Below are 26,717 nucleotides of genomic sequence, written 5' to 3'. Positions count from 1 at the left end.
ACCCAACCTGTACAAAATGTTATGCCTTGTCAAACATATAACTTAGATTGCGCATTGAATTATTAAAATGTAATTTTGTTCATGTTTTTTATAATTTGTAGATTATGGTAACTATATGTCTGTTTCTATTGACCAGAAACAATATGTAGCACAACACTGTGATTTTGACCACAACAACATTGTCTCTATTGTATCATGTGTAATATTCCACTCTGAAAGCAGCCATAACCAGATTAGGGAGGAAAAGCTTTGTCCAAGTTACGGTCACAGTGAAGCAGGTGTAACCTTATTTAAAACAAGTGATTCTACTTCTAATGATATGGCCCCTAATCCTAAAATAACCCCTACACTGCATACAATTAAAGCCCAGGGATGGGGGAGGATCTCCCCCCAGCCTAGCTTCAATAAACTCTGGTGTACCCTTCATTTGAAAAAGGGGAGTGTCATCATTTGAATAATGTAATCCCTTGTTAGTTATTATTTGATAATCACAAGAAAATAACCCCATACACTACAGAAAACATTGAATATATGATTTAGCAGAGATTTTGTAATACCAATCCTACAGTAGCTTCAAGAAACAAAAGGGCTTTATCATTTGGAAGTGAAATCCCCTCTTTCGATTAATGTGCCCCCATAGTAGTTACTGTTTGGTGATAACCAGGTAACATTCTACAGCACAAAGAGTTAAGCAGCTCAGAGAAGGGGGTGGTTACTGATTTGTTTATAGTATAATTCCTCATTCTGGCATCAATATACACTCATATGATGCGGTACGTTTTCTGGTTTTCAATATGGTATACATTGATAAGAAACCATTTTATTCCTACACATGTTGTGTGTTTTATTCAAGCTAGGAAACAAAAATGCATATTCATTTGACAAGTACAGATTTTATACTGAAATACCAGGTGTAGAACCCACTGATGGCGGTCTGGGAATGTTGGTGTAATAATGAAGAAAAACCTAAGTACTTTTAGGTGGTGGGAGGGGGGAGGGGTGGGCTGCACATCCTAATATTAAACATAATAGGTGCTACCATGCGGAGACCCGTAGTTCTACAGCAAAAAAGAAGGGGGGAGGAGCAGTTGCACACTATAAGCACTAAGAATACTAATGATCAAAAAATCTGTAATAGACTGCAACATTTTTAGGTGGTGGCTAGAAAAAATAAACTAAACTAAAAATAGATCTAAAAAAAAAAAATGCTTTTAATTTTCTCTTTTGCAATTCCAATAATGAATTCAAACAAAAAAAAACAAAACACTTTCTTGAGCATATTGGTTAAATGGTGATTGGTTTTTGGGGAATAGGTAAAAGAATGCTATTTTCTCAAAAATCCCCAAGATATAACCTGTGTGGCTGCTGCATCAACAAATTACTAATATTGATGTTGGAATGTGACCAACCCAAAGAGTGGCCCAACACATGGGCCAGAAAAGCCTCAGCAGCGAAAGGGTTAAAAATACATGACATTCTGCAATATGTAATAAATGTATTTTCCAGTGTTCTCTAGTTAAAATGCATCATATTGTGTTGCACATAAAAAAAAAGGAGTCAACAACAAGTTTGGTGAAAAGTGAGGCTTACATTAATCTCTATATACAGCATCTGGAGTATTATACAACGGACATCAGAAAACATGGGTGTGGAGATACAGAGGCTCATACATATATAGGTTTTGTATCCACACTAAGCACAATTACAATTCAGTTCTGAAAATCATTATGTACACATTTCAGTCTAATCAACACATATACATACTAAAGCGTTAAATATATTATTTAACAAAAAAACAAATCTGTGCATCTCATTTAAGAATCCGATAAGTTTTGGAATTAATGAACCTGTCACCATGAATTAACATTTTCTGAGTCAATAATACATAAGAAATTAAGTTGAGATAAAGCTAGACATTTTCTAAAGAAAACGTTTACTTTGCATTCACCTGCCTTTTAACCAGGCTCCTCCCATCTCCCTCACCATCATCAAATACATAAAAAACAAACAATAGAACCAAGACTTGGTCCCTGTCTCTACATTAAGAGATTTCAATAAAAGTGAAAAGACAACATTTTCTTTTAGCCAATGGCATGATGAGGTCTAAATCCCGGCATAATGCTGCATTAGCTACACCCAATAATACAGTGGTTCCCAAACTAGGACAGTTGCAGGGGTGCTACAAATTGTTGGTCCATAACCAAATTAATTTTTTTATGGTCCATTGGATAGCCAAAGCCAGTTCCTGCTGATCATAAAAAGTGTGGACAAACAGAAGCACAACCCTGTCCACAGCCACATAGTGTAACTGAACCTAACGGTGCATACACACGGTAAGATTTTTCTTCAGATCTGAACGAAAGCTATTTTTAAAAATCGTTCAATCGATTATATCTGAAGGAAAATCTGACAGGTGAGGCTTCAATGATGAACGATGCGTGTTCCCGATGGTCAGATAATATCTGACATCTGATGTGTTTGCAGTCAGTTTTGGTCGATTTCAGTCATTTTAATTCAGTCAAAAATCGTCCAATTCGTTATAAGAATCTGTCAAATCTGACCTTGTGTATGCACCTTAAGAATGACAGGTAATCACAACTGGCTTAATTTTTGCTGATATTCCCAAAAATAAAACTTTAGGCCTAGGGGTGCCATAGAAAACATGCTGATACTCTAGGCCCCGTGATATATGAATATTTGGGAACCACTGCACTAATATATACTAGTAGAAGCTAGAGGCAGGCAGTACAATTGGCATACCCTGTCACTGTGTGTTTACAGTAAAAGAAAAAATTTAATTGTACATAAATTCTACTTTGATCTTTAAATTCTAATCAGTACCCAGTGTGATTTTGTATGTAGATAATATACATTTTAAAGACAAAATGTAAAGTCACAGCATACTAGCTGCACACAACTTACATCCTAAAACAGCCCGAGGTCATATATGTCAGTGCTTACATCTAAAATAGCAAACAATACAAATTAAAAGAAAATTCAAATTTGCCAATGATCTTCACCAAAACAACAACAACAGCAGCTCAGAAATTGTACACAACTGAATCATATCTATAAGGAGAACTGTATAACTAACAGTTTATAGCAGCAGTCCCTGAAAACTGGAGTTTTAGTTTCTACTTATGAAAACAAAATGGTAGAAATTGTATTACTGTAAAATAGGTAGAACATGTGTTTAAAGGAAAACAATATTGTGCCCCACTGATTTAGGTAGAAAATACTTTTAAATAAGTAGCCCAACTTTCACATGACACAACCGGATTGAAAATGTACAAATGCATGTTACATTACAGTACATGACGTTCTTAAACGGAATGGAGAAGAATTTTGGAGATGGAGGGTGTGCACAGGATGGGAGACTGGCCGAGAGGTAGATTGGAGAATAGAGAAGTAATCCTAAACAAGAGGATGGAAAAATAGTCATCTCTCAATCTTCTGAGAATAGTTACAGTATTTATCTACTGGCATCAGTCACATATGCAACGGCTAGAATCGGTTTAAGATCAGGCCTACCAAAATGTTATTCTCAACAAAACATTCTGACTGTTGTGAAATTAATTTAGTAAGAGGAGCTCGCTTCAAGATTGAGAAATATGATGAGAACAAGATTTATAGCATGAGTGTATGTGTATATATATATATATATATATATATATATATATATATATATAGATATATATATATAGATATATATATATATAGATATAGATAGATATAGATAGATATAGATAGATATAGATAGATATATATATATATACATACACATACACCCCCACACGTATATACGGTACACTAGTGCAGAAATGTTAATATTCTCCATATTCTCTCCAAGTTGGAGTAGAAACAACACAGCAAGCTAAATTCTAAATTTTATGGACATACCAACTGTTAATGTACTCAACAGTGAATGTGAAACTTAAAATTTAATTGATTTAACCATCAAGTATACCATGTACAATGTAAACCTGCTATACACAGACAACTGCATTGATCATTACTCAGTATTTCAATTGTTTTGTTTTCTCTCCATGGTACAACTAGCCCAATCTTATAAGACAATTACATCAAAGGATAAAAGTCCAATATAAATATAGGGAACAACTACAAAAGTCCACAATGAGGAGGAAGTCAGAAGAGAGCAGTTCATGATTTATTCATTGCTTATCTTCCTGTTGTTCCTGGGTCGATGGTTGAGAGAAGGTAGAAAGCCAGGAGGACATGGCAGACTTTGCACTGATAAGAGCTCCCCCAACAGATTGACCTGCACAAGACGAAGGAAGCCAAGTCAAGCTTGAGGGCAGATAAACTTCAAACTCATGAAGTAACATTCCACAACTTCAGCAAGTAACGTTACCCACCTGAAATGAATGTACTTCAAAACACAATGCTCAGTGGTTTCAAAGGAGTTACATTTGTTAAATATTAAATAGAAAGACCTACCATGAACTTTTATAAAGAAAAAATATTAGAACATTACGTTTATTTTGAGGATGTTGAGTAACGTCTTACATAATGTATGTTATAGCATTGAATGCAACAATAATAAACGGTAATCAGAAAAAAAAAAAAAAAAAAAACCAGATTAGAAAGACTTCAAATTTTCACTGTACACTGGAAGAAAAAGTCATCAGCATGTGCATCTGGCACATCTATATAGTGTTCTCTGGAGGAAATGGATTGCAGGATGAGAAATATTGCAATAGATATAGGATCCATAAAAATAAAAAAAATTATATATATATATTATTTTATTTTTTTTCTTGGACGTTCCTTCTTTTCTGAACATTCGAGTACTCATACTGCTGAAGGACTTTGTTGCCGTGATTGATTCATATAGGCACGTCTTGAGCGTGTACGACAAACACCTTATGTCTGTCTCTGAGTATGTTTAATAAATGATAAAACTGAAACTGGACCAGATGGCCTTTTGTCTCCCTTTCTATGAGGAAAGAGCTTGCATAACAGGTGATACCAACTGATAAACAATATCTACATTGCTATTTGTTACACTAGTACTGGATTGCAGTGTGGCGTTATCACAGAAATACCATATATGCCATTTATTCATTATGTTTCCTGTTAGGGAGCCTGGAAGTAACTTATGGAATTCTAAAAGCATGGAACAAGCAAGCTCCTTCAGAGAAGAACATATTTGAGCATGGTCACTTTAATTTTTGTCAGTAGTACACTATTCATTTTTCTTATTTTTGTTTTAATTACTTATGATGGGTTGGAAATCAAGCTGAAAGTCTACAGGAGACTGCGGCTACAGAGCATTAAGCTTTTCACAATTTATTTTGTCCTGTTTGTGGTACATGCACAATTTAGAAGATTACATTTGTTAGTTACATGTTTGAATTAGATTATCATACTAGAGGGTGTGATAGCTCTACATAATCTCTAGGATTTAACACCTGATTGAACAACATGAATCAGAGTAAAGGACAGATCCATAAGACTAGCGCCAGTCACTACATTTTTTTTTGGGGGGGGGGGGGGGGGGGAAATACAGAACTTAAATGAAAATCCATAAATATTCTCCCTCGAGATTGTTTCTCCCACTACTGCACAGAATTGCACTCGTGTCAAGAGAAGTGTTCTTCTGCTGCATACACTTGCCTAAGTGCCTCTACCTGGGGGTGACAGTCAGGCTTCCAGTGACACCGGTTTATGACCATTCCTAAATAATTTCTAGTTATCTAATTTTAAATAATTGAACACATTATTATAACCATAACATGTGAATTATGGAGAATTTATCTAATAACCTTACATTCTAGGTCAATTTCAAGGGCATGAAAATAAAGAAGCAAAAATTATCCCTGGTATGTCCTACTAACAGAGTGGACTGCAATGAATATGTCTTTCCTTCTCCAGCCCATGTACATACTTTTTTCTTCAAACACATCCAAAACATTTACTCAGCTTCTTCCTCACTAAATTTAAAGTACAAAACAGCAAAATGATCTTTAAAGTACAGGTTGAGTCTCCCATATCCAAATATTCCGAAATACGGAAATTTTGTTTAGGATACCCGAGTTAGTGAAACTTTTGCTTTTTGATGGTTCAATGTACACAAACTTGTTTAAGGCACAAATATATTAAAAATAAAGTATAAAATCACCTTCAGGCTCTGTATATAAGGTGTATATGAAACAGATGAATTCCATGTATGTACAAACTTTGTTTGAGCCACAAAGTAATTTTATACAACATTTTCAATAATCTGCAGACTGTGTGTATAAGGTGTATATAAAACAAATACATTCTGTGCTTAGCTTTGGGTCCCATTCCAAAGATCTCATTATGGTATGCAATACTCAGATATCGAAAATACCCCTGGTCCCAAGCATTTTGGATATGGGAGACTCAACCTGTATTCTTGAAATGCTTTTTTCGAAACTTGATCAGTTATGTGTAAAAGGCCCCAAAGATCTGCAACTGACTGCTTCAACTCCATGAAGCCCTGGGTCGGGGCATCTGGGAAATCCAACATGGTGGATTTCCCTAATTTGCCAAACCCAATAAAAAAAAACAAAAACGATCGGGATCGGTGAGCTGGGGGATTTGTACATGCAGAATTTCACTGATGGATCGCCGATCATCGCTGCCAGACGATCAGCTGTTTTTATTGCCAGTTGGAGTTGGGGGATCTGGGAATGGCGGCACTGATTTAAGTCCTGCATAATTCATATCCACCTTTCTCATTTTTTCTAGGCATTACATATTATCTACATAATTCTTCCTTGCCAAATTCCAGTAGATTTCTCTTCTTTCTTAACTAAACAGTCCATTCTATCCAGAATAATTATGTCACTAAATCTACAACATGTCTGCTTCAGCAGACACAAGATGGTATTTCTGTGATGCCATGTTGCAGTTATTACACCCTTATCTTCTAGCAAAGAGAAGTGTCTTCTTCATAGAAAGAAGCCATTATGACAAATGCATATCAATCAATTGAGGCTGCAGGCACATACAAAAAGTCCTTCATGTACAGTACATACTTACTACTTGAGGACTTCTTTAAAATACCGTAAAATCAATACTTTTAATTTCAGATCAAGTTGTAATATAGTCAAGTATTATTCGCTTACCTACAGCTTTACCAGTCTGCACCATGCTCCGACTCGTGGTAACAACTGCATTGCCTATCTTCTTTCCCCTCTCACTGTTCTGTACAGAGCTTTAAAATACAACTCATTTCAGTTATGTTACCCGTAGCAATAGTAGGTACTTTTTAGTCTAGGGGTGGGCAGTAAGTTGCCCTCCAGCTGATGTTGAACTACAAATCCCAGCATGCACTGCAACATTTTTAGCATGGCCAAATAAAAAAAACTGTGGCAGGGCATGCAGGGATGTGTAGTTTCACAACATCTGGGGGGCCGCTTACTGCCCACCCCTATTGTAGTCACAATCATACGAAATAACAATGGTAAATATCATAAATTAGCCTAACTATTTAAACATGTTTACTTACTGTGAAAATCTTAACTTTACATCTGACACACTGTATTGGCCCTGGAATGGATGACTGAAAGACAAAACACTATAGTTAAAATGAGATTTGCTTATTAAATAAGGGAAAAAACAAGATATTGCAGACAGAAGCATAAAGTGTAATCAGGCACCGTACATTTCTATAAACACAGGTAAGATGCAAGAGATGGAGGAAGGTTTGTTCTCTAGATCAGTGGTTCTCAAACTCGGTCCTCAGGACCCCACACAGTTCACTTTTTGCAGGTCACCCAGCAGGTGCACAGGTGTAGTCATTACTCACTGACACATTTTAAAAGATCTACAGGTGCAGCTAACTATTTCACTAGTAATTACGCGAGGAGACCTGCAATACATGCACTGTTTGGGGTCCTGAGGACCGAGTTTGAGAACCTGTTCTCTAGATAATTGGAAATGTTACAAAGCTACAGCAGCATTACTCACCTTTCTTTTTAACGCATACTCAGTGTTACGTTAAGTGTTTACCTGGTATCACCTAAAGTGTGTGCGTTTGTACTGAACACACTGTAAATTGTGTAAATGTAATGAAAGCACCTATAATCGAAGCAAATTTAAACTAAGATACTCCGTATGTATTTAGAAGTTATAAACAGGGAAAAAAAACCAAAAAACTTCTTGATGCTCTACAAGTATTCTGTAAACATTCTATCCAATGAGACCTGTCCATTTTACACAAGTACATTTCTTAAGCCAGGTACACACCTTTGCGATCACTCGGCTGATTGTTTTAAACTCTCCCAATCAGTGTGTACCCAGCTTGACCCACTGTGACCCTGTGCAACCAGTAGGAGGCAAAGAGCCAAAAAATATCTGTAGTCAAGCTAAAAAGCCAATAGCATGTGTGCAAAAAAATGGGGCGTGGCCATGCCCCATTTTTGTGCGCATGCCTTTGGTATGACATTTGCAGGAGCATGACCTTGTGTCTCACCCCCATTTTTAGTCACATTGGGGGCGAGCCCAGCACACTGAAGATACTGTATTTGTGCCCCCTATGCAGAGCCCCCTGTAGTTTTGCCCCTTATGCAGAGCTCACAGCCCAGTACTTACCTGACCATGCTGGCTCCCGCTGCCTCCGATTGGATTTAATTAGATCCAGCAGGCGCGCAGGGCAGGCTACTCACATTGCAGGTGACGTCACCCGTGCACTGCATCACTGGGATTGCTGGCCTCTGAAGCGATAAGAGGCTTCTTTAGCCTCTGACCTCATTAGAGGCCAGCGTTCACAGTTCCAGTGGGGGAAGCTGCATCACAAAACCTAAAGAGCTGCATGTGGCTTGAGAGCCGCAGGTTGACCACCCCTGCTGTACACACTGAATTAGACATAGCTCAGTGTGTACTTTCCACAATGGGATAAGGAGGTCGACATCTAAAATATTAAACAGCACATAAGACGCAAACTCCTGATACAACAGTTGCAGGAGCGTTATAAGCCGTTTATAGACTAACACTCCCGAATCCACAGCTATACAAATTGGGTGACCGTCCCAACGATTGTATAGGTGAGTACCCAAGCTTTACAGTACTTTAAGATACTACTCACATGACTGCTCAAAAGCTTAGTTTCCAAGACATGACGAGCATGACAAATAAAGGTAGTCAAGCAATATATTTATAACAGTTATACAGCGACGAACTGTTGGCGGACATAAAAGCACACAAAGTAAAAAAATATATATATTTTATGCAGGAAGTACAGTAGTTGGTGAATAGAATGACTTTCCAGGGTTGATGTTATTATGATGGCAGAGGATAATCAATAGCAAATAGAGAAGAGAAGTGTTATAGCAGAAAGATACTGGGTGCTTAGATAACAAAACGAAAATTTAATTATGGGAAGACACACTAAATGCATGCATACATTACAATTATTCTTTTTAGTTCCTAGGGCAGGGATGGGGAACCTCAGTTCCGGGGGCCGTATAAGGCCCCCGGAATCATTTGGTCTGGCCTTCTGAGCTTTTTTTCTGCTAGCCTCATCTGGCTAGCAGGGTGCCTAGAATAGCACCCTGCAGCCAGAATCTATGCAGCAGTGCCACCTGGAGCGTCCATAAGACTGTCACACCGCTGCCCTTACAGTTCCGCCCCTGTGTAATGCACATGGAGGGGGCGTGGCCTGCACCTGGCCCGCTTATGATGTTATATATATCAAAATAGCCCTCAGCAGAAAACAAGGTTCCCCACCCCTGTCCTAGGGTCTGTAGTCTTACCTTGGATTCACCTCTGCAAGAGCTGGGTGTTTATTGCTGTTCCATACTCTATAGTTGTGTGTAATTTTCCACATTCCTATAAAAGCAGATCCATAGTCGGACAGAATCTTTTCATTGTCTATGGAGAAAACGATTGTGGTAATCTGGTGTTATCTCAAAATGAAATTTCCTATTAGGTATGTCATGTGTGCTATCAAAATGTAAAATATTATCAAAATATTTTTTATGTGCTTGATCAGTTTTGGATCTACGAATACACTACCTGGTTGTGCAGTGGCAGACAGCAAAGAATGCAGGTAAAGAGCAAACTGTGCCCTGATCCATTCGTCTCCTCCCTCCCAGCCTGTGCCATCAAGGAATACATCATCCCGGTTTTCAGTGACATGCTTTACCAAGTGGTCAATGAATCGAAGGTCAGCAGTTGTAGGGTTCAGGATCTTCCTTAGCTCAGGGTCATGAATATGGATTCGGGCTTCATCTACCTTGAAATGCAAAATCCAAAGACTATGACAATGAAAGATATTTGCACTTGTATGCATTCTTTTCACAATTAAGAATAATGCTAGAATTTAAGGTTTAAGAGCTAAAAACTAAAACTTAAATAAGGAGCACTAAAGCCAAAATTAACAGTTTCAGATATGAGCTAATATATATATCTATCCTCATACACTATTGCCGCAGTCGCGCCAAACAGCTTTTCTCGGCGTGCCAGGTCCCTTTTTTTTCCGCTCGTATGTGCCGCTTCGTCGCAACAAATCGCTTCAATGCGACTATACTGATCAATTTCATATGACACACTTGAATATCTGTGTATATAGAATCAGACTCCGTTGCACACAGATACAAGTGTTGCATATCAAAATAATTAGTGCAGTCTCTTGAAGCAGTTTGTCTCATTGTGTTGAGTCTTTTTCGCTCAAATGTGCCTTTTAGTCGCAACACCAAACGGCATAACTTACACGCTCTGTATGGCGTATTGAGGCTAGGTATATGAGGACACATCTGTAAGACCCTTAACACGCCATTACAAGCAACTGAAACTCCTCCCAAACCTTTATGACGACGTCCTGATGGGAACTCTAACAAATCAACAATGTGAATACCGTCATTTGCACAGTAAATCCACCAATCTGCCTGCTTAGTTAAAAAAGCAGCTCCCTTCTACCATAAGCCCTGCTGCAGAGAAAGGAGAGACCATGGTGGATATTTTTAAATAGAAAAACTCCAGTTATGTTTACTGTATATTATTTATCAACAATGGCGATACACCAGCACTAAGTTTCTTTTCTTGACTTCTCAAACTTTTGATCACTTCTTTATCTTTTCGGTTTAATGAACAGAATGACTAACATTTTTATGGCTGACAAAGGTGTGTGAGGGTAAAAGAAGACAATTGATATATACTAGGTACTTCAGATTAGTGACGTTGCCAAGTAGTAGCAGAGTCCGTGGTAGGTTAAACAAGGCTATTTGGCACGATTTGAAGACAGGTGTATGTGGACACATCTGTATGGCCACATTTAAGATATCCCATAGATAGAGACTGGATGTGCTCTATTTTGTTCTCTAACATTAGAACAGTATTAGAATATTGGTAACATAGAAACATAGAATTTGGTCCATATAGTCTGCCCTGGTAGTATTTATGAATTTAGGGAAGATGCAGCCAAAATTATTAAAACAGATTTTCCTCTTGATTTTAATCTGCCAATAAAATACATTGTTGTGTTGAGGAATGTCAAAATATTCTTATGTGAGATTTGCCATACAAAATAGAACAATGTGTAGAAAGGGTGTTTATGTAAAATTAATTATTTTACTTCTAATTACATATACAACATAAGTTAATAATAAGACTATAGAATAATTAAAAAACAAGATAAATAATAAAAAAAAAAAAAATAATGAGAAAGGGGCACTCCACAGTGCATAAAAGATTTATTTCACTCACATAAATTTGCACAAGACAATTTATATTTGTACAAGATAAAAAGATAAAATTGGGTAGACTTACCCAAATAACTCCCTTTCTTTGAGGTCCATAGGGTCCACATGTATACCATTGGGATATTATGGTTGGAGAGATCCAGGCACCAATAAGTTACAGCTTCAGCTCCCAGGATGCCTCGGGTCCTCCTCCATATATATCCCGCCCCTAGCCATAGGTCTTCAGTTTAGTTAACAAGCCTCAAGGCAGGAAAAGGAAAGACGAGAAGGAAGACACAAAATGAGAGAATCTGTGACCGAAATAAAAAACTACCCATGCATCCAGGTGCGTCAGTGTGGGTGCCCTGTGGACCTCGGAGAAAAGGAGTTATCTAGGTAAGTCTACCATAACTCCTCTTCAGGGTCCACAGGGATATCATGGGGATGTCCTAAAGCAGTTCCCCTAGGGTGGGAGACACTCCTGAGTAGAAGGAGAACTCGTCACTCAAAGGAAGCATATCTTCAGAGACAAAAGTATCAAAGGCACAGAAGCTAAGAAAAGTGTGTACAGAAGACCACGTGGCTGCCTTGCACAATTGTTTAGCAGAGGCACCACAACTAAATGCCCACAATGGCCCTACAGACAGAGTAGAATGTGCTGTGCCCGTGCTTGGGACAGGGAGATCAGCCTGTGTGTACACCTGAGACATAGTCATGCATAGCCATCTCGCCAGAGTCTGCTTATTAGCTGGTCATCCTCGTTTGTGAAAACCATATAATACAAAAAGAGCATCTGATTTTCTAACAGAGATCGTGCTCTACGTATCTATTTGGAGCGCACAAACTACATCCAGGGAGGCATCACCTACAGAAAAATCTGGAGCCTGAAAAGCTGGAACTACAATTTCTTCATTTACATGAAAACGGGACACTACCTTAGGAAGGTGAACAGCTTTATCCTGGTGAAAAATCAAAAATGGAGAGCGACAAGAAAGCTCTGCCAAATCAGAGACTCTGCGAGCAGGAGTCTTCGCTGTCAACCACTTCAAATCTACAGAATCTAAAGGTTCAAATGGGAAAGCTTGTAGCCCCTTAAGAACCAAAGAGAAATCCCACAGTGCTACTGGTGGAACAAAAGGAGGCTGAACTCGCAGAACTCCTTGGAAAAAAAATTCTAACTGGTAATGAGGCAATCTTCCTCTGGAACCAGACTGACAGTGCAGAAACCTGAACTCTCAAAGTGGCAGGCGGACACCGCTGTCTAACCCCGCCTTTAGAAAAGCCAATACCCTAGAAATCCTGAACACCTTAGGATCATAGTTCCTATGGGAACACCACTGACCGAAAGAATGCCAAACTCTGTAATAAATTCGCGCAGAGGCAGGCTTCCGTGCCCTAGCATCGTTTGAATTACAGAACTAGATAAAACCCCTTTTTTTTTTTTCTTAGGATGGAAGATTCAAGAGCCACGCTGTCAAAGCCAGATGAGGTAAGTCCGGATCCCAGCAGGGACCCTGTGTTAGCAGATCCTGTCATAGAGGAAGAGGATACGGACTGTCTACGGACAGATTCTGTATATCGGTGAATCAATGATGTCTGGGCCAAGCCAGAGCCACCAGTATTACTGTTCCGCCTTCCTTCATGAATTTCCTGAGAACTCTTGGAAGGAGAGAAATCGGAGGAAATAGATACGCCAGCTTGAAGTCGCATCTTACTGCCAGTGCGTCCACGAAGGCTGCTGATGGGTCTCTGGACCTGGACCCGTACCTGGGGACCTTGTGGTTGTGACGTGACACCATGAGATCTATCTCTGGTAGACCCCATTTATTTACCAGGAGCTGAAACACTCCCGGATGGAGACCACTCTCTGGCGTGTATGTCCTGGCGACTTAGGAAGTCTGCTTCCCAATTGAGAACTCCCGGTATGAATATTGCAAAGATGGCCAGGAGATGACGTTGTGCCCAAATCAGAACATTTGTCACTTCTTTCATGGCTGCGCAACTTCTTGTGCCTCCGTGATGATTGAGGTAGTCACTGTAGCCGCATTGTCGGACTGAATCTGCAGGAGCAGGTCCTGTGCCATGACAAGTGCCTTGTACACTGCTCGCAGTTCCAGAATATTTATTGGCAGATGACTTTCCTGATTTGTACATCTTCCCTGAAAGTTGTGTCACTGTCAGACAATGCCAGTGACCTGTCACTGCTCCCCATCCGCGAAGACTGGAGTCAGTGGTAAGAAGCACCTTACATCGAATCCAGAATGGGCAACCTTTGTTCTTGTTCTTTGTTTTGTCCTTTTTAGATGATGATTCTTTCTCAGCCACCACAGAGAGAGTAACTAAACTCTGGAGTGAGACCTATCCTCAGACCTTAATTAGATGATACTGTCCGTTCCACTTGGAGAGAATCATTGCAGTGGCCAGGAATGGAATGGAGCATACCCCAACCATGCTGAAGGTGGATACTTGCATTGCTAACAGAATGGATACCCTTCGCTTGTGTATTTGTACGTAGACAGCGTCACAATCTTGTCCTCTGACAGAAACACCAGCCCGAGAATCCAGTAACGCTCCCAGATGTACTATCTGCTGTGTTGGAGAAATTGATGACTTCTTCCAATTGATTATCCAGCCGTGCTTTCGTAGGCAGGCTATGGTCAGTTGAAGATGGCTTTGTAAAACGACCAGAGTCTTTACCAATATCAGAAGGTCGTATATATGGCAGAATTCGGACTCCCTGACGCCTGTATGTGTGTATGGGTGAGGGGCCCTAGATGTGCAACCAGTTACTGAGAGAATCAGTTCAATAATAATGTTAACACACTATTTATTGAGTTTAAGCTGGAACGAATGAATAGGCACATGAATACCCTTCAAACAGGGATTGACATTTAAAAAGCATAAAACGAATGTTAGAGACCCAACGCATTTCGTCCCACTTGGAGACTTTTTCAAGGGCATTTTGAACTGGTTGCACATCTAGGGCCCCTCACCCACACACATATACAGTGATTAAGGACGCAGGGAAGTGATGGACCAGCAGACATCATGCTATGGTATGTTTATCTTACCTAATACTGCACACCTAGTGTCCCTGTCACCCCGATAATACGTTCCTTTTCTGAGGTGGTGAGAGCGGTGAAGGAGGTGGTTATCTACAGCAACATTGGATGAGGATTGCATCTATCTGCAGAACACACTGCCTACAGTTTTTGCCTGCCTGCCTGCCTTAATAACCAGTGTATTGGGATACTGACTGTTTCGGTCACGTCTGACCAAACTGTGGCTAAACACCTTGATTGTTGACGTATAGCAAACAGTCACATACAGTGCATATGTAATCTAATTACAATGGACTCTAAATCAACTACAAACACCAGGCATGGTAGGATATAGAGCACTGTATACCTTAACCATGGGAGAGGCATATACAGAGACTGACCCAAACCCTCCTGAGACCGACAGTTACAGCAGTGCACTGATGGACCGTGAGCGTCTCATATACACATGGAGGGTCGCCGGAGCAACCCAGATGCATGAAACCCTTCATAGGGACTGCATCTGGGTCGGAGCTGCCGGGGGAGCGCCTACCTCACCTAAGCTGCGTTAACCAGCCGGGTAGGCTGGCCACGTGACAGCAGAAGAGTCTGCTGCCGATCCCCAGTGTCAGACGATAAGGCCCTGGCGGTGTAGTGAGGACTCGGACAATCCCGGGCCCTGACTGACACCAGAAGCAAGGACTGCTGCACGCGATTCCCCGTAAGTGAGGAACCGCCTTACCTGACATCTCCGTGCGTCCGTTGCAGTCGATCACCGTGACCTGCCGGGAATCACCAGCCCAGTTACTGGTGTTGCGGCCCGGCGGAGGTAGATGGAGTCGCAGTACATGCGACTTAATTCAGACGCTTAGTACTGATAACCCAAAAACAAAGTAAAATAAAACATAAAATAAAAGCTTATGACTGCCTGAGCAGTCCCGTTACAAAGGTGCGTCTTGATCCTGCCAAACCAAACAAATAACTGAAGTCCTATGGCTAGGGGTGGGGTATATATGGAGGAGGACCAGAGGCAACCTGGGAGCTGAAGCTTTAACTGTTTGGTACCTGGATCTCTCCAACAATAATATCCCCATGGTATTCCTGTGGATCCCTATGGACCCTGAAGAAGAAAAGTTATTTTCATGCATATCAACAGTCAATACAGCAGTGTCTGCTTCGCACAGGGAAGATTTTAGAGTGAACTACCTCTTTGTAGTGGATATATATATATGGTAGACTTTCGTGGATCCAAAAAGAGTGTTCAACCATAACTTAACGCTAGATTAGCACATAGGGCAGTGTTGGCTAACCTTGACACTCCAGCTGTTGTGGAACTATATATCCCAGCATGCCCTAATAGCAAAACTGTAACAGTGCATGCTGGGTTATATAGTTCCATAACAGCTGGAGTGTCAAGGTTAGCCAACACTGACATAGGGGAATGAGCACCTTTTAGTAAATAATTTTATCTATATTGGAACCCCTTTTCTACATGCAGCCACTTTTTCTGGTGCTCTGCAATACAGAACTGGAAAATCATTAAGGGTAACTTCAAATAGCTACAGTGATGGGGAAAGGGGCAAAAAGGACCAAACATTAACCGCAAAGTCTTAATTATGGTTTGCAATTGTCTCTTTCGCTCAGAATGCCCCCACACTGCCCCTTTATTTTTGCCAGGGCTGAAAGAGGAATTGAGAAGCAAAGAGAAAAAACAGCTTTATACCTGCTTGGGGGAGTAAAAAGTCTTAAATGCAGAATTAACAAAAGAAAAAAAACCCATTTCTGAAATCATCTGAAAAGTACGTAGATTACCAACCTCAACAATGGCATCACTGAGGTGCTTCTGTTGCCGAAAGAGGATGTTAGTGGCTCCAGCTACAAAACCACGAATACTCACATCAGAGAGTAGGTGATGCTGCTGTAGTGCCATGTATGGTAAACATAAGTACCCCTGAAATTATATTATATAGATTGTAACATGTAACACTGTATGAGAGACATGACTACAGAACAGCAGCAAAATAAAAACATGGTAAGGTAGAAGCAGTAAATTGATGGTGGTACTGGCTTGCCAACCATGGCACCTAGAAAGATGGGGGTATCCTCATTTAAGAGAGAATCCACTTTTGCAATTCAAACTAGGGGACCCCATAAAAGTCAAATGTCTAGTGATCAATGTGAGCACCAGTCATTAACCCCTACGTTTCGTAAAATCATGCAGTCAAGGAAGAGAAGATATTCCAGAACCTGGCTCCATAAGCTCAGCGGTAACACATTTGAAAGAGGGGGTCCCCACTTTCAAATGATGCTGGCCACCTAACAGCTATTACTCTGCACTGTAAAAAACATAAGCTTTCCATACTGTATATGGGTGAGAGGAGGATTACGCACCCCATCTCCCCCATAATTGTATCTGCATAGCTACGGTTTGGAGATTACTCATGAATATCTACTAAGGGGCCACATCATTTGTAAGAGGGTAGCGCTAAGTTTATTGAACAATGAATGGAGGAGATATGTGTTCTCCTAACATATCCCTGCACTTCTTTAAAATGGAGAAATAAGGAGACATTTTAAAATTAAATTGTTAGCATTTTAAAAGTTACTATTTTAACAGTTTCCATTTTTATAAAATCAATGTGCATAATTAAATCACAATATCTGTAAAAAGGTCATTTCAGAACTATATACAGTACATTATAAGTTGAATGTAAGAGTCATAACAATTATGATGAAATGTAATCTTAAATTGTCTTGTTGATAAATCGCATAGGACTAACTTATGGCTAGAAGTTATCTAAAAATATGCTCACATTTATGCATGAATATGGAACTTGGATGCATTTTCAAATAGTTTCAATTATCAAACTTTTAAGCTTCACATCTTCAATTCACATCTGCTCCACACCTTCTAACAGTGACTTCTACATTATCCACACTTACAATATTTCCCCTACTTCGTGCCACATATTTAGATATATGTACTTATTTTCCAGAGCTGAATTTAAGATGACATTCACAGCTGACAGATTCATTTAATAGTGCCCCCTTAACACAAACTACAGGGTTGGGCTACACCACTATGCACAAATATCAAAAGAGCAGATCTCAGTACGACAGAGGGTAAAGGCCCCCATACATCAGCAATTGATTGCAGCAATCGTGCAATTTGCAATCGATTGTGTATAAAAATCTTTCTGTTTTTCAATCGATTGTGGCAACTCTGGAATCGATTAAAAACGGAAAGATTTTTATACACAATCAATTGCAAATTGCATGACTGCTGCAATCAGTTGCTGATGTATGGGGGCCTTAAGAGAAATCAAAAACGCTAGATAAAAAAAAAGAAAGTGATCTCTAAGAAATCTTACCAGCACCATATAAAAATAGATTCCTAAAACCAGTATATTGTATATATTCATAGCTTAAATATCTACATTAAACAAATACAAAGGGAAAATAAAGATCACAGTTTTTTGGTATATTTAAATAGCTGCGTGCTTGTTGCCTTCCTGCATTAAATAAAGAGTTTCAAAAGCTGGTATATGCCAAGGATAACATCTATTCTAGATTTCAGGTAAGTAGTAAAGGTTGATTCAAATCCACTTTTACTACAGATATTAACACAATGGTAGTAAAATTTTGAATAATGGTTTTCATGGAAGTGTATGTAGACAGATGTGGAAATGAAAATCAATGCACCAAAATAACAGAACAGATGTGTAGTTTTACGTGAGCTTTACTTGCATTACAGTGCGTTTATTTTATTTAACACATTGTTATTTTGCAGTGCGTTTGAATAGTCACAGTAATCTCAGTAGGAGTGTAAAGTGAATGTTAGATTCTGAGCCATATGCAGCGGCAATGTCAGACTAAATGGAGCAATATTTTTCATATGCGAATGATCGGAGTCACACGTGTTCCGATTTTGGCTAGTATTCAATTAGTTTCGCACCCGCGATACTTTTCCGCCTACATTGCGTGTTTTGGCCACGGAAACTTATCGTGCGCACCCCCTGCTATTCGCCGCATTCAATTCCAAAGGACACGAAAACGCGTCCCGGCGAAACTCAAACAGGCGAAAAGTGCTGTCAAAAATGGGGAAATCAGCCTGACACCCCCCAAAATATGCACTAACATTGGGGTTCAATATAGATGTCCCCGATTAGCCCTACTGTAGCTATTTGGGGTACTTAAGTGCTGTCAATTGCTTCTAAATAGCGTCTTTGCACAAGTGGTGAAGAATGGCATTTAGCTGTATTTTTTCAAGAAAATAAGTAGTCCTGTCAAATTTGGGGTACTTGAAATGGGTGGAAGTATGGTTTAAAATCGCCTAAGTGAAGTTTTAAGTGACGGCAAAAACACACCTTCAGCAAGCACCTGAATGAAAAAACCACCTCCCTCATACTTGTAGGCTCCCCAAAAGTCTATTTAGCTACTTTTTAGGTGTGTACCCCCACTTTGTACTTTTTCACCCCCATTTTCAAAGTCTTGTTTTGGGCGTTCCTCTTTTTTTTTTTTTTAGGGATTTTTTGACGCAGTCATCCTTTGGGGGGCTGTCCCTAGGGTGCAGACTGGTTTCTGTACCTTAGCACCCCAAAACCGCAATTCTGTACTTTTTTCCGCCTGCTATTCATAGGCGTTTTGGCTAAAAAGACGTATGGAGTTGCTGCAGGCATGTCTATAATAGCGGTTGCTTGCAAAGATGCTGAACCATTCACATTGGAGGCCATTCTCAGACGGAGAAACGGCACCTGCCATGCGGTATTTCAGAGTCTACGGATGCTGTCAGTGGGTGTCTCAGTCCTTGCTTTGTAGCAGCATCAGCATAAAGACAGCCGCATCTGCTCCATCATCTCAGAATCAGACCCAATGTGTTTGGCTTCGCAAAATACCTTTTTCCTAGTTAAAAGCCTAAAACAAAACACTTAAATGTTCTATAAATAAAGCAGCAGGTTTCATTGTATGTACACAATATATAGTTTTCTAAAAATACATTTCAGTTAAAAGGCTTAACTCATTATTGGTAGTGTACTATTTTGTTTTGTTTTTTAATTGTGACAACAATCTGCATGAGTAGTATGCTTTTAGCACACTTCATGATTTATTTTTAGGAGGGAGCGGTGTATTTTTTTCCTAAAGTTATGCACAGTATTAAGGAAACCCATGCAACAGCCATATTCTTTCCCCTTGCAGTCTGTCTATACTATCAGTTGTCACCATACTGACCTTCGTAAAAATGGCCAAAGGCATTCCATATTTGTCTTCTTCTAGTCCAGATATCAGCCCTGGAACGAATACTGCCTGGCCCGTCTTAGACTGAGGCTGCACAGTTATGGGAACACTTCCTGAAGTGACAGAGTCCTTAATTAGAGTTTCAGAAAGTCCTGTTCCTAAATTCCACACTTCCCCTTCATCTGTTGCAATGCACTCTTCCAGGATGCTTGGATCCAGTGTCTCCCAGTCACTTTCCACAGATTCAGGGGACGTGTGAGATGGGGGCCTCAGATGTTCCAAACTGCCATTGATGTCCGCTTCAGGTTCTGAAAGCGGCATTTCTGATTTGCTGTACTCAATTAAATAGTCATTTTTGTCTCCATTGTCTCCATCTTTTGCACTGGAAGTAGGCGCTGGAGGGCCCCAGTCCTTTGATGGTGGAACTGTGTGAAGTTCCCCCTCATCTGTAACGCTCTGCCGAGGCCTGTAATGTGAACTGTCTGTGAGGCCATGCTCAATCATGCCTGTATGATGGGAGAAATATATTAAAAAAAGAAATATAGGTAAAAAATAAATAAAAAAAACCACAAGTGAAATCAATTTTTCATTAAAGGAAATGTACCAAATTCAAAATGGAAACTACATATTCCACTTCTTCAGAAATGCACAAAACATTTTACATTTTCTCCTTCATCCACTAGGGGACACTGGAGTTCAAGACAGTGGGGTATAGACGGTGGTAGAGTAGAGCCTGGCACCTTAAATAATTTAGAAGTGTGACTAGCTCCTCCCCCTCTATGCCCCATCAGCCCCAGTTTTTAGAATGTGCCCGAGAGAGCCGGTCGCACATCAGGCTGTCTCCAGCCTTTTTCATATTTTTTAATTTTTATAACAGTTACAGCTGAGGACAGGCAGGCTGCTTGCTGTGGCAGTCTGCCTGCTACGTGGGAGCCGCCGGGAAGGGCACCACACGGCTACTGCAGCCTGTGTCCGGTGACCCTGAGGAGGGGGCACACACAAAGGAGTCATCGGACCCCGAGAAGACCCGCCACTGCTGACACCGGCATGTGTCCGGGTTCCTCTCCGCCCCCTCAGCCCAGCTTCCCGGCCGCAACAGCTGTAAGTATGACCACTGCTCCTGATTAGCAGGAGCAGTGGAAGTATAGCTGGGCTCAGTGACACTGTCACTGTTAGGAGGGCCCGACTTTCCCCTGCCCCGCACCACCCTCTCCCCGACTTCGGATACAAGGGGGTCACCAGCGAGGGCGCAAATTACAGCCCCGGTCGTCGCTGGGGCTGCTGGAGGCGCGTCATGCAATCTAGCGGCGCCTATTTTAGTCGGGTTTCCTCCTCACTGCCGCGCTGTGGGCACCACGCGGCTGTCGGCGCTGCTGCATAGGAGAGCTCGTTAGCAGCGCCGATCGCGCTTGCCCTCCTCACACATGGCGGGCTGCTGTGGCTACTAAGTCCCGCTGTCTTAATCAGCGCACGGACCCGGCGTCGAGACCCGCCCTAAACAAACACTTATGGCGCGTCCTGCAACAGCGGCGCCATTTGTAAGGGTTCTCCCCCTTATTGCTCCGCAGCAGTAATAGCCGGCAAGCACAGCGCTGAGTCATTTCACTGGAGCAGTGGACATCAGCTGAGGCTCTCCTCTCCTGCTTAGCAGGAGAGGTGTTCTTTTAAGAGTATGCAGCGCGGACCAGCGCCGGCAAGGGAGCGCGCTTCCCTCTTAAGGAGAGGGGACAGCTTACAATATAAACAACTCCCCCTTTTATTAAGAGGGTCCGTTGTGTAGCACAGCACTGACTCACTCCTGCTCGGGGAAGAAAAGGGTCCCGCCGCCGGCTGAGTCCGGGTCTCCTGCCCCTCCCCCCACAAGGGGGAGATGTGTATTGAAGCTCCGTTAACTGTAGGTCAGGTAAGTGACAGACGGCTGACTGCGCTATCACTTACGAAAAGCGCTGTAGCTCTCACTGTAGGTACAGTGCCAGTCGCACTGAGGCAGCCTGTATATATTTAACAGGGCAGCACAGACTGTATAATGGTTAGCATTGCCGCCTCACAGCACTGAGGTCATGGGTTTGTTTCCCACTATGGCCCTGTGTGGAGTTTGTATATTCTCCCTGTGCTTGTGTGTGTTTTATAACAGCGTAGCTGTTAGTCTGCTGAGGCGGTGCTTTAATGTATAAGCTCCGGCGCTAGCTACTTCGGGGCTCTTGTGTTTAAGCCGCTTTGGCGCCCTCCACAGCAGTATAGCTCATTGCCCTAACACCTGCTGCTCTGATGGATATGTCTAGCCTTTTGCTGCCCCTCCCTCAAACTTGCGCTTAGCAGGTGCACTATGACTCCGCTTTATGCGGTTCTGTTGAGGGGACAGCTTATGTTAGCCGGGACTCCTCCAGGCTAGCATGGACATTTTGCGCACACAGCGCGGTATAACTTTACCCTAGCGCAGTGTAAGAGTCATCTCTGTCACTTCTGCAGATCGCTCCCCGTGTCCCAGCGCCTACAATGTACGTGTTGTGTGTGTGTGTGTATGTAGATGTATATGTAATCCCATATAGGGATGTATGTATATATATATGTGTGTGTGTATGTATATGTATAGATATAGATATATATATATATATATATATATAGATATAGATAGATATAGATAGATATATATAGTGTATACCTTTTTTCTACTCTGCTAATCGGGTGGTCTATGGACAAGCCTTATTCCAGAGAGGTTAATTAGCACACTGTGCAAGGTTGACAATGTTCCAGTGCACGCTTTGGCAGCACATATACAAAAATATTGAAACGATATCTGTGGGTGAGGAGAACTCTCCATTGGGTTGGGTCTCAACCCAGCGTTGGCTGAGGGGGCAGGCCTTGGGTCAGGTCCTCCCGAATCATCCATTCTCAGGAACGAGAATCCCATATTGGGCTTACCATCCCTGTGGCCCAGCATTAGAGGCCGGGACGGCCACTTCTTTAGCTGTGTTAATAACAACAGCAGGCCTTTATCCCCTGTTTAGATTGGGGGATTGCGCTGTGGTTTTTCCCAAGGGACAGGTCTCCCTTTTAATATGTTGGGGAGGCTCTGTTAGAATACAGCTCACTTTTTGGGGACAGTAATCCCTTAAGTTTGTGGATTGTTACTCTTCTGCACACATATATAGCTCAACTGATTAAGGCGAGCACTCCAGTAACAGAAGGGTCCCAGGTTCGATACCAGTCTGGGACAGCACACTGATAAAATATCCTGCCCATTACACCGTAGCAGGCTGATGGCTACACGCAACACTTGAGCAGTCTCCCTGCGTTGAGGTAAGCCACATGTATTTATACTAAGCCCTGCTATAGAACATATACGTGTATTGCTCATGTTCTAATTTTAAATATTATCGCACCTACTAATCTATGTACTACTATGTAGGTATGCATATGTGGAGATATATATATCGCTTCTTATCCTTATAAGGCAGAGGTAGGATCTGTTATCAGTTTTATGTCTGGTACTTAGCTTATTTAAAAGAAGGATTCTGCAATTGAAGTCTGGACTCTCCTCATCCAGTAGTTGGTACAATAACTCCACTTTACACCATCTCTCCCTAAGGATTTGTATGTGGGTGTGTGTACGTACCTATATTTCCACGGATGGGAAGCCGCCTGCGATTACCAAAGCTGTCAGCTTATCTATGTGTATATATATATGTGTGTGTGTGTATATATATATATATATATATATATATATATATATATATATTAAATGGTGGCTCTGTAGACTAGAGTCATGTTCTGCAGCTTACATAGTGATAGACATTGCTTATATTATGAACCCTATACATGACTGGGGCCTTCTTGTATATAAAGATATGTACTTCCATCCTTCTGGGGTTATAGTTCCTTCTTGTTAGTCCCTATCTATGGCGCCCCCCTTTAGGGTGATCTATGATTATTTTAACTTTGCACTTGGTAGCAAACTTATAAGACACTGAGAATGCAGGATATAGCAGGACATATATATAAATATAGCATGCTGATCTCCCGATGCCGGAGTCTGACAAGTTAACTTGCTATGTTGGCACTACTCTTTCTTTCAAAGAGATGGCCTTCTTATGCAACTATGTTTATCTATATGTACGGGTGTATATATACTGATATATTCCCATTACTTGTATGCATAATTTCTAATAATTGGCAAAACCTGGTTTTTAACCCTATTGGTTATCACTACAGATATGTCCCTTCCTTTCTTGGGATAACTAATGCACTCTGTCTATGTACAGGTACCCTTCTCAGTATAGATTCCGGTACTCCATATTATTGTCTTGTCACATATCTCAATAACATGAGTCTCTAAAGGGCCCCTAGGTACATTCTATCTGTACATAGAGAATCCAGGTTCTATTCTGTAATCAGGGATTCATTTGTTAAATTACATGAAGGCCTACGGCCCCCGCCGATATAGTCAGGGTCAGGCCTGGATTTTATTAGATTGATGGGCGTAATACACACTTCTCCATTATAAGTGTTAATGTACTGATACTTAAACTAGTAGACCGTTTTGTGGTATAGGTATAATGTCTATATGGATACACATCCCTAATATAACAAGCTCAGGTATAGAGTCCTGTTGAACGACCTTCCTGCCTCCACTAACATTTTGCTAGTTTATACAGTGTTTTCTACTGCAACATCTCCAGACTGAAGTCCGTGCTGTAGAGCATTGGGTCTTAGCCCACTGAAGCTATTCCCTATACCTGACGGGGCAGGTTGCTGTGAGATGAAAGAGGTCAGTGACATTCTACATAGCGTCCAGAGGGCTTTTGGCCGCTCACAGGTAAGCGGGCTTACCCCACTAATGCTCAACCTGTCATTGCATAGCCGCTTTCTCCCTTATGCACCCTAGCTGCGGTCCTAGCAGCCATCTGCTTTTTTAATCAGTTGGCTCTACACTTTAGAGCTTCCCTGGTGCATAGTTTCAACATTGAGATTAGTGACACTCTTCTACTAGATCTGTTGGGATTATGGACTGAAGCGCTTTGAGGGTCTAGTGCACATCTTTACATTAAAGTGTGACAGTCAATATGTCCTACGCAGGGGGCCTGGTGGATTTCCTGTTCAGTCTCTGTGGATGTTTTCATCACATTGACGGGTACCTGACTGGTACCTTCAGGGTTGTCCTAGTGCTCTAGCCTTGTGGTATGGAATGCTTCCCTATATTGGTAGCTTCCTGCGTGGCTGTTGCATCCGTGCTCTATAACTACTAGGGTATCCTGGTTGTTCACCCTATGTTCAGGCCAGCGGTTGGTACTGCCTACGCACTTCCATCATGTTGGAAGTTGTCTGTTGTTTTGAAGTTTGTGGCTGTGATTTGCCTTTCGACTGCAGGTGTTCAGTCGCTGTTTTCTACTCTGTTTTCAGAATGGGTTGTTCTGCTGTCTGACCCTCTGACAGGTATTGTAATCTCAATCCTCTCAAACAGCCTCGGCCTCATTCCCAGTGTGATCTCCACTCGTTGGGAGTCTTCTATGGTCTCTCCCTTCCGCTGGTTTACAACTTTGTAGTAGTTGGACTTCCAGAATGGTTTATGGTGACTGTTCGGCCTTGTCTTTTACCTCTCTGCATACTCTGTTAGGAGTCTGTGGACAGGATCAGCTCTGTTTCTGTAGATTGGTATCGTTCTACTTGTATCTTTATGACTATGTCCAACAGTGCTGGTATTCTGCTATCTGCGACTGTTGCAGCTTTCTGTTTCTGAATCTGGTACGGTTTTCTCGAGTTTTGTTCTCGGGTTACTGCCCTTCTCATATGGATTCGGGTTGGAGTTCTCTGCTCCCAACAGTCCGGCTTGGTCTGTTTTCAGCTGAGCTTACAGCGTTAGGATGCTTCTCACCTGAGGGTGTTTTCTCGCTAGCCGCTTATTCCATTCTATTTATGCTGTAAGTTGTGGTATTTCTGTGTCTGTTCCGCAGGGAGTTTTGATTGTCTCCTGGCACACGACATTTGATCCTCAGCTCTTGCCTTTCCGTTGAACCTCTGGTTCTTGGCGGTCCCTGTTCGGTTGGCCAAAGGGTTGGCATGTTCTCAGCGCTTCCCACCCAGGAGGTTGGCTTTGGGACGTCCCCACTGTCTTGAACTCCAGTGTCCCCTAGTGGATGAAGGAGAAAACAGGATTTTGGTACTTACCGATAAATCCCTTTCTCCGATTCCACAGGGGACACTGGACGCCCGCCCAGCGCTGCATACCTGCCAGTTGTTTCGTTCCTTCTATGGTTGTGTGACTGCATGATTCCCTGCAGTGGTTTCCTCTGTTCTCCTTCAGTCGGTCTTGTTCCGTTCTGTGGTCTTCTCCTTCTCCTCGTTTTCCTGTTGTCCTCCGTCTCTTCTCGGGCTCAGTTCTTAAACTGGGGCTGATGGGGCATAGAGGGGGAGGAGCTAGTCACACTTCTAAATTATTTAAGGTGCCAGGCTCTACTCTACCACCGTCTATACCCCACTGTCTTGAACTCCAGTGTCCCCTGTGGAATCGGAGAAAGGGATTTATCGGTAAGTACCAAAATCCTGTTATTTCATGCTCTTGTGAAAAGGTGTTGCCTTTATGAGCAGCTTGTGTATAGGTTTCTTCACCTTACCAGTAAAATACAATGGCACTCATTTACAAAGCGCAACACAAAATCCCCTTCCATTTATCCAAGTGCACCTAGATTTCCAGCAAAGTACATGGGTTTGGAGAGCAGTGTGTCAGTCAGTGGAAAAGCAGAAGTGTATTAGCCATAGGTGGATTCACAAGGGCGTT

At 41.5% G+C, this 26,717-nt stretch overlaps 1 protein-coding gene across 1 annotated transcript in view; it reads right to left on the bottom strand.

The window, feature by feature from the left end:
* Positions 1 to 701: 701 nt before the first annotated feature.
* AVL9 (AVL9 cell migration associated) overlaps positions 702 to 26,717 on the bottom strand; it is a 99,692-nt gene continuing 73,676 nt past the window's right edge. Inside the window, exons 10-16 of the mRNA XM_088464308.1 lie at positions 19,937 to 20,448; positions 16,524 to 16,658; positions 10,006 to 10,225; positions 9,744 to 9,861; positions 7,499 to 7,552; positions 7,116 to 7,204; positions 702 to 4,279 (exon numbers count right to left, since the gene is read on the bottom strand). Of these exons, the coding sequence (XP_088320434.1) occupies positions 4,173 to 4,279; positions 7,116 to 7,204; positions 7,499 to 7,552; positions 9,744 to 9,861; positions 10,006 to 10,225; positions 16,524 to 16,658; positions 19,937 to 20,448 (1,235 nt within the window). The 3' untranslated portion in view covers positions 702 to 4,172. The remainder of the gene's footprint in view (positions 4,280 to 7,115; positions 7,205 to 7,498; positions 7,553 to 9,743; positions 9,862 to 10,005; positions 10,226 to 16,523; positions 16,659 to 19,936; positions 20,449 to 26,717) is intronic.

Source organism: Taudactylus pleione, unplaced genomic scaffold (assembly GCF_031769625.1).
Source record: "Taudactylus pleione unplaced genomic scaffold, aTauple2 ptg000054l, whole genome shotgun sequence".
Lineage (NCBI taxonomy): Eukaryota > Metazoa > Chordata > Amphibia > Anura > Myobatrachidae > Taudactylus > Taudactylus pleione.
Note: the sequence above shows the minus strand (reverse complement) of the source record. Positions and strands in the feature narration are given on the sequence as shown.